The 8,224-nt window shown below is 45.7% G+C and overlaps 1 protein-coding gene across 2 annotated transcripts; it reads right to left on the reverse strand.

The window, feature by feature from the left end:
• Positions 1 to 549: 549 nt before the first annotated feature.
• On the reverse strand, positions 550 to 6,262 carry LOC120656151 (WAT1-related protein At5g07050-like). 2 transcript variants are annotated; one of them, XM_039934176.1, is made up of 7 exons: positions 5,731 to 6,262; positions 3,588 to 3,704; positions 2,820 to 3,017; positions 2,658 to 2,730; positions 2,471 to 2,572; positions 2,335 to 2,372; positions 550 to 734 (listed from the first exon to the last, which is right to left on the reverse strand). In XM_039934176.1, the coding sequence occupies exons 1-7, from the start codon at positions 5,778 to 5,780 to the stop codon at positions 725 to 727; spliced, it is 588 nt and encodes a 195-aa protein (XP_039790110.1). In that variant the 5' UTR covers positions 5,781 to 6,262; the 3' UTR covers positions 550 to 724. The 2 variants fall into 2 exon arrangements, with proteins under 2 accessions (XP_039790110.1, XP_039790109.1); XM_039934175.1 differs by having other exon boundaries at positions 2,820 to 3,179.
• Between the last annotated feature and the right edge of the window lie 1,962 nt (positions 6,263 to 8,224).

Raw genomic sequence — 8,224 nt, forward strand, 5'->3', positions numbered from 1 at the left:
GAGCGGCGAAGAACACCACGAAGGTGAAGAAGAACGTAAGTGAAGGGCTTGGAACAAAGACTGCAAAACGAAGGCCTGAGTCTCCCGAAGCCGTCCGAAGGGGAGCGAAGAGGCGTGTGACAAATGTGAAAATAATTTTTAAGTAATTTCGTGAAAAAAATTTGCGTAAAAATTAACTTCGTGAAAATAGCTTAATCCCTAAAAAAATTTAATTTTTTTGCTGCAAAACATTTTTGCGTGCAAAAATTAACTTCGTGAAATTTTTTTCGTTTGCTCCAAATAGCGTAAAAAATAATTTCATAAAAAGATTTTGCGGCAAAATTTCAAAGTGTAAAACATCTTCGCATACGAAAATTAACTTGTGAAAACTTTTTTGTGGTAAGTTTGAAAAAAGAATTTTTTGTTCTTTGCTGCAATAGCGTGCCAAAATTTAATTGATGAAAAAATTTTGTGTTAAACTTTCAAAATATAAATTTTTTAGTTTGCTGCAATAGCGTGCAAAAAAACTTATTGTAATGTTTTGAAATATCAAACTTTTTGCTGGCAATGTATTTAAAAGGAGCAAAAAAAGTTGTTGCGAAAAAATAAAGTACATTATTAACGGAACAACTAAATTTATCATGTAGCGACCATTAAAACATAAAATGTTGCCACAAAAAATATCTGCAGGACATCCCATGGGGGGCATATGCGGAGGGCATAACTTTACAACCTTCTTATGATTTCAGAAATACCTAAAAAAATATGAAAAAAATAATCATGAATAAAGAATCATGTAGCAAAAAAATCACTAAGAATGTGGAAAAAATTGTCCAAAAATTTACAGAAAAAATAGATATTCATGAAAAAAGTAAGGGAAAAAAGAGTAGGAAAAAAAGAAATAAAATATAAAATTTGATGAAAACATTTTGATGACAAAAAGTAATATTAAAAAATTATTTTTTAGCATATATATGTTATGAAGAAAATGCAATTTAGTAGAAAAAATAATAAGACTTTTGTCAAAAATTTGAAAAGAAAAGTTTGAAAAAATTATGTGATTTACCCTAATCAGTTGGACAGGGTACTGGAAAATTGACCTGACTGGCCCTAATTAGTTTCGACGAGTATGGTAGGTTGAAATAAATGGCTCTAATCAATTGGGACAGGTACGACTAGTTGAAAATGACTAACCCTAATCAGTTGTGACGAGTATGATTAGTAGAAAATGACTGACCCTAATCAGTTGGGACGAGTATGATTAGTTGAAAATGACTGACCCTAATCAATTGGGACGAGTATGAAAAGAATTATGTGAATTACACTAATCAGTTGGACAGGGTATTGGCAGATTGACGTGACTGGCCCTAATCAGTTTCAACAAGTGTGTCAAGTAGTAATGAATGGCGCTAATCAGTTGGGACGAGTATGAAAAAGATGACGTGAATTACACTAATCAGTTGGACAAGGTATTGGCAAATTAACGTAACTGGCCCTAATCAGTTTCAACAAGTGTGTCAAGTTGTAATGAATTGCCCTAATCAGTTGGGACGAGTATAATTAGTTGAAAAATAACTGACCCTAATCAGTTGGGACGAGTATGATTAGTTGAAAATGACTGACCCTAATCAATTGGGACGAGTATGGAAAGTATGATGTGATTTACCCTAATCAGTTGGACAGGGTACTGGCAAATTGACGTGACTGGCCCTAATTAGTTTCGATGAGTATGGCAGGTTGAAATGAATGGCCCTAATCAATTGGGACGGGTACTACTAGTTAAAAATGACTAACCCTGACCAGTTGGGCCGAGTATGGAAAAGGATGACGTGATTTACCCTAATCAGTTGGACAGAGTATTGGCTGATTGACGTGACTGGCCCTAATTAGTTTTGACGAGTATGGCAAATTGAAATGAATGGCCATAATCAGTTGGGACGAGTATAACTAGTTGAAATTGACTAACCCTAATCAGTTGGGACAAGTATGGAAAAGGACAACATGACTGGCCCTAATTAGTTTCGACGAGGATGGCAACATGGAAATGACTAGCCCTAATAAGTTGGGTCGAGTATGACTAGTTAAAAATGAATGACCCTAATCAATTGGGTTGAGTATGGTGGAGTTACGAGATTGACCCTAATCAGTTGGGCCGGGTATGACTGATTGAAATCACTGACCCTAATCAATTAAAATGCCCTATACTCTAAAAAGACGTACACACAAGATGAATTGCTATCAGGAATGATATGCTTTAATTGACATGCTATATGTGTTTGAATTACTTAGTTACTTAAGTTGCACGCATGGTTGATGTAGACATAGGAAATTTTGCACAGAAAATTTTTTTGATACCTTTTCCTGCCTTGCACATTGTTTTCCAGAAAAATACCCTGATGAAAAAAAATACATTATAAGAAAAAACAGAGATAAAAACATACTAAAAAAATTGTCCTAATGTTAGAAAGAGAAAAAGAGGGGGTTGGCTTACATGTTGACATGCTATGTTCTTGATATCTAGTAGAACAATCTCATTATCCTCATGCGTGCAAAGATAATAGGTTAGCGATTCTCGGATTGGCTTTGCGTGTTCCTGCATGAGGCGGGTGTGGGGGTGCAGTCATAAATGAATGTAAAGATATAGAGATCGTGCTGAACACATCATGTTTGATACTTACTTGTTTGAAGTGGAAGTGAGTCTTTCCCCTGTATGACAACAGAAGTTGCATCACAAAAACACCACTGTCATTCCTGCGTGAAAAAAAAAGAAAAAGTGAGAGAAAAAATTTAGGGTGTTGGGGTGGGGGTAGCACAAACAAATAGCAGTTCTTTTTCTTAACTGGTTAACCGTGGCAATGAGATCATCAATTTTAGTTGCCTGTCTCGATCCACTTGTGTCCTTGAGAACAATGGACTTTGAATGACTAGATGATTTTGTTGGAACTTTCTTGCCACCAAGGGGGATCCCCAAGATTTGATGAACTGCACTTCCATCAATGCTGAAAGATTTACCACCAAGAAGCTTGACAGACTTAGACCTGGAATCATAATGCTTTGCCAGCCAAATTACTAGATTATTTGGAATAGATGAGCAGTTAAGAGCAACAATCGATCCAAATCCACAATCTGTGACTATCTCTTTCTGCTTTTTTGACAGTCTACCAACCAATCTAGTCATCTTCACAAGTGAAAAGTTGGAGCTGAATTTCAGAAAAAGATCATATATAGACATTAGTAAATATTATAGGGAAAAAAGTTTATGCAGAAAGATCATATAACAAAAAGAAAAAGGTTATGCAGAAAAATTTGTTGATCCAAAAAATATTATAGCGAAAAAGTTATTATATCAAACTTTGACGAAGATAAAACGTTTATGGAAAAATAATGTTTTCTAAAATAATCTTGTATAATAAAAAATTATAGGTAAATAGTTTTTTATTAACAAATTGTATGGAAGATAAAAAAATGTTTAAACAAACAAAGTTATTACAAAAAAAACTTTGAACAAAGATTTTAAAGAAACTTATGATGAAAGGAGTTATGGAGAATAATAAATGATTTTTCATATGCAAAAGCAGGAAGTGAAAAATGTTCGGATCCTGGAGAACCTTAGTAAGACTGCAATGAGGAAAGTGAGCACAGGAGCCATGTTGGTGAAAGTTATAGCGAATATCGCATTCGTGTACTGCAGTCCGTAGAAGAAGGTGTATTGAGAGAGAGCGGCGCTGGAAAGAAGAAACGAAAAGAAATGATTGGCATAAGAATGAAAAGAAATGTTGGTGGTCTAAGAATTAAAAAAGAGCTTACAGAAATAATTGGCATAAGATGCTGCTGCTGGTCTAAGAAGGAAAAAAGAGTTTACAGAAATAATTGGCATAAGATGCTGCTACTAATAAGAAATTATCAAATTGCTATCATCAGTAACATGCATGTAAACATCAAGTTAAATTCATTGAGAAAATGGAACTGTCACGGTATAGGGAACACTCATAATCTATAATAGGGCTAATGTATAGAAGTTTAAACTAATAAAACTCCAAATAATTATAACATCAACGCACTAATGGTATACTAAAAAAATGCAACTTTTATGTGTATGATCAGATTTTATTTTCTCTTCAGTAACTATTGTATGCTTAATCTCTTATGGCAGAAGTAATTGCGTGAGCTAATTTTATACCATCAATTCCACCAGTAACACGATTTAAGTCGGAAACTAGTGAAACAGGGCAAATACGTTGGCCTTACTAGAAGAATGGCCAATCCAATTGTTTCTACAAGCTATTTATATGAACCCAACATCAAACAATAAAAACTTCTCGTAACTAGGCCATCTTATCCATCTGCCATTCATTCAAGGGTTAATTGGTACTATGCCATTACAATTCTTCCACATTTGAACCACACCACTACTTCTTAAGTAACTGTGCAGGTGTCATTACAATTCAACTGATATTGGAAATATGCCACTATGTATGCTAGATACCGGGTTGGGCCCAGTTGCAGGTGTATGGAGACGTCCCCACCCTACCGTATTTCTGTACGGACGATTTTGCCCCCCTCCTCCTCCCCCCGAGTGGATAAGGCCCTCCGGTGCTTCTCTGATCTTTGCCGCGTATCCATTCGAGCGCCCATGGCCGGCGACGCCGGCAAGGTGGGAGCCCACAGCGGCAGCGGGGAAGGCGAGGAGCCGGCCAGCCACGAACCCGATGCCTGCCCCGACCGCAAGCTTCCCGAGCCTCCGCAAGGCCGCCGCGCGCCACCGGCAACTCTCGCCCTCAGAATTCGCCGGCTACGGCCCGGGCAGGCGCCGGAGACCAAGGGGCTCACCCCCGGCGGAGATGATGATGCTTTCCTCGGGACCCAGGGAGCGGTTCGCGGAAGAGCTCGACCGGCCTAGTGGCCTCGGCGGCAGCTTTCCCCACCATCTCTATCTTCTCCATCTCCGGCGGTGGTGGTGCAGTAGCCCCTCCCTCTCTGTCTTCTCTATCTCCGACTTGGCGCCGACCATGCAGCAGCGGCCCACCCGTGCGCTCCCCCGATGGCAATAGCAGCGGCATAGTGGCCCACCCGCGCGCTCGGCCGGTGGCAGCAACAGCGACGCGGTGGCCCACCCACGCGAGATTGTCCGACGGCAGCGCAGCGGCATACGGCAGCATGGCGGCCCGCACATGCGTGCTTGCCGGCCATGGAGGCTGGAGGTTGGGATCGAGCTTGCTCGGCCAGGAGACGGGACTCCGGCCAGCTAGACCGGGGCAGGCAGTCTACAGCACGCTAGGCCCGCATCGTCGCTGCACGACCAGCGAGCGGGATGCGATGGAGGTGGGGGTCGAGCAGAGCAGCGCGCATGGCTGGAGTTACGTTGGCCTGTGGGGACACGGTGGCTCGCGCTGCAGAGCAGAGCAGCGGCTGGAAACAAGGAAGAAAGTGGATGGGAGAGGGATGACAAGTGGGTCTCATGCATCATAGAGTCCGACGGAGGGAGACTAGCATGGGCAAAAGTGTCCATACTAAAGTACATTAGTTTTAGGATGCCTGAAAGTTGGCCCAATACGTCTTGGAGTGTCCATAATGGCATATTTCAAAGAAGCAAACAATTATAATGGCACTAGCACAGTTTCCTGAATAGTAATGTTGTGCTTCAAAAATGACGAAATTATAATGGCACAGCTCCAATTAACCCTTCATTCAAATGAATGCGAAGGTATTTGTAGAGCAAACAAGGCATCCCCACGTGAAAACTGTGTGTACCTTAGCTTGCGAAGTAACTCGCCGGAATGCTGTTCTGCCGGCGGCCGCATCGCGCAGCACTGGGTCCTCTACTCCGACAGATCCGCGGCTCCGATTCTCAGCGGTGCGCGCAAGGATCCGGCGCTTCGGTGAGACGATCCAGCGGCGCCCGCTAGGATCCACCCGTCCGTACTGTGTTCCTGACGCCGCACCCCACGTCACCTCTCTCTCGCTGCTAATCGCCGGACGTCGAGCCGCGCGTCCTTCGCCGTGCTCCAACCACCGCTTCCGACATCAGGACGCTTCCTCGGCTGAACCTCAACACCGCCGCCAAAGAACCGGCACGCATCAGGGCGGGGCCCCAATCCGCTTCCTAGAGGCAAGCGTCGGCGCGGGGCCGAGCTGCCTCGCCGGCGGCGGGCGGCGGACATGGGGGTAGGAAACCCTAGCGCATGCGGAGGGAAGACGGATGGACGAGAGGTGACGCGCACCTCGTAGGGCATAGAGTCATGGCGCGCGCGAACGAGGCAGACTGGGCGGTCTCCTGGCAGAAGGCGGCGGGGCTGAACTGTCTCGGTGGCCGGCGGAGGGAGAAGCCAAATCGTCGTGCGGAATGAAAAGGAATTTGGAAATGAGAATGAGAGAAGCCGATCCCCCCCGTGCCGCGCCACCTCCTCCTCCGGCGCCACGCCATCCCGCCGGCGCTGCCGCACCCCCTCCGTCCCCGGCGCCGTGCCAGCTCCGCCCCCGCCGGATCTGGGAGGAAAGGGGAGAGGGAGGAGAGGAAGGGAAAGGGATAAGGGGAAAAACAAAAAAAAAAAGGTAGAGGGGGAGCCTGTGGGGGATGGCGTGACGCACTGACGCGTGAGGAGGGGAATCAATCGTGAGTTTTGAAACTCACGGGGGACAGCAGAAGCAGCATTGGTCCCCCATATGCCCTGCCGGAGTTGGTCGACCCGACCGTGAGTTTGGAACCTCACAGTCGACTGTAGAATCAGGATTGAGATTTCAGTAGGCTGTTCTTGCGACGGAAGCGCGAAAGATATTGGAGGCGTTGTGGCACTTGACGGGAGGTCGATCACGCCTCGACATCGAAGGTGGCAGGTTTACCGGTTTGGGCCTCAAAATCGAGCGGCGGCAGATTTGCCGGTTTGGGTCTCAAAACTGGGGGCGTGTCCGGTGCAGCTAGATGGCGGTTGTGGAGGGCATGTGGCGTCATCGTAAAACTTGCGTCGAGGCGAAGCGAAGTCATGAAGACGGCGTGTCCGTCCGATGGTCCATCCGATGGTCCAGTAAAAACTTGGATGGTTTTACCCTTGAGGGGTATTTGAGTTGTATATTTAATGGAGGGTATTTTGATCATTGGCTAGGGCGTCTATATATAGAGAGTGGACTGGTTGAGGGAACGCACCTCTGGGCATACAACTTTTGCAATTCTTTGGTGCAGGTCCTCTCATTTATTTAGTGAGAGTTTGGGCTAGAGTTTGAGAGGGAGAGATGAGTGGATCTTTGATTTAATCTTTTTGCCATCTTAGTTTTGAGTTTACTCAAGAATGGCTTGTAATCGGACCTCGAGTAATCGAAAGATCAAATTCGTGTTCAATCTTGTGCTTCCTTGTGTTTTTCTTTTTATGCATTTTCGGATGATTTTTAGGGGAATTTTTGCTCGTCATGATTTCAGCTCGGATTCGTGAAATTGTTTGAGAGGTTTGTTGCTAGGACTTTTGTGAGCAATCTTGATATGGTTCCCCCCCTTAAATCTCAAACGGATTTGGCCCGACAATCCCCCTTCAAATTCCTCGCGAATCGGCTTGAATTTGAAGCTTTCTCAAATCGTGTTCTTCCCGATGTGCTCTCGGTTCATCCCAAAATTCATCATGGTTACTTGAGCTACTTGAGATATTTTTTCTAGATCTGCTAGCTCTTGTTGTGGTGCTGCTGTGGTTCGATTTGCACTTCGAATTGTTGTGCGTGGAAAGAGGAATTTGGATTTGAGATCTCGGACGTTTTCATGTGCCCGTTCTTGTTTCTTGCCTTCTCCTCTTCTTTGTTCTGCTGCAGCGCGGCGCTTGAGCAGGCGAGTGCGCGTGCTGCGCGGCGCAGGTGCGCGCGGCCCGGCGCGAGCAAGCGAACGGCAGCACGCGGAGGTGCGGCAGCGGCGGCGCTAGGCGCTTGTCACTGGCAGCGGTGCGGCCAGCAGGGGGGCTCCTATACATCAAACGGAAGATGGATAGAGTTATTACCTTCCATCCCATTAACGGCCCACTGTTCATCTTCTCCGCCTCCGACGGCGGCCGGCGCCGTTCCCCCACCCGGCCGTCCTCCACCCCGGCCGGCGGCTCTCGCCGCCGCGCCTTCCGCCCACCACCCGCCGCTGCCTTCGAGCTCGCCCTTCCGAACCTTCTTCTCGCCCCCGCCGCTGGCCACCGCCCACCGGAGATCCAACCCCGCGCCAGCCGGCGGTGCTCCCACGCCGCCTCGCCCTCCGCCGCCGGCCGAACTACCACCACCGCCT

The sequence above is a fragment of the Panicum virgatum genome, chromosome 1N, assembly GCF_016808335.1.
Source record: "Panicum virgatum strain AP13 chromosome 1N, P.virgatum_v5, whole genome shotgun sequence".
In the NCBI taxonomy this organism is placed as follows: domain Eukaryota; kingdom Viridiplantae; phylum Streptophyta; class Magnoliopsida; order Poales; family Poaceae; genus Panicum; species Panicum virgatum.

Excerpts from the sequence above, each read along its gene's own strand:
- LOC120656151 (XM_039934175.1), bottom strand. The coding sequence starts at position 5,780 with ATGCGGCCGCCGGCAGAACAGCATTCCGGCGAGTTACTTCGCAAGCTA. Across the intron at positions 2,573-2,657 it reads CTCACTTCCACTTCAAACAA|GAACACGCAAAGCCAATCCG; the intron begins GTAAGTATCAAA and ends CGCCTCATGCAG. Across the intron at positions 2,373-2,470 it reads AGAACATAGCATGTCAACAT|GGTATTTTTCTGGAAAACAA; the intron begins GTAAGCCAACCC and ends TTTTTTCATCAG.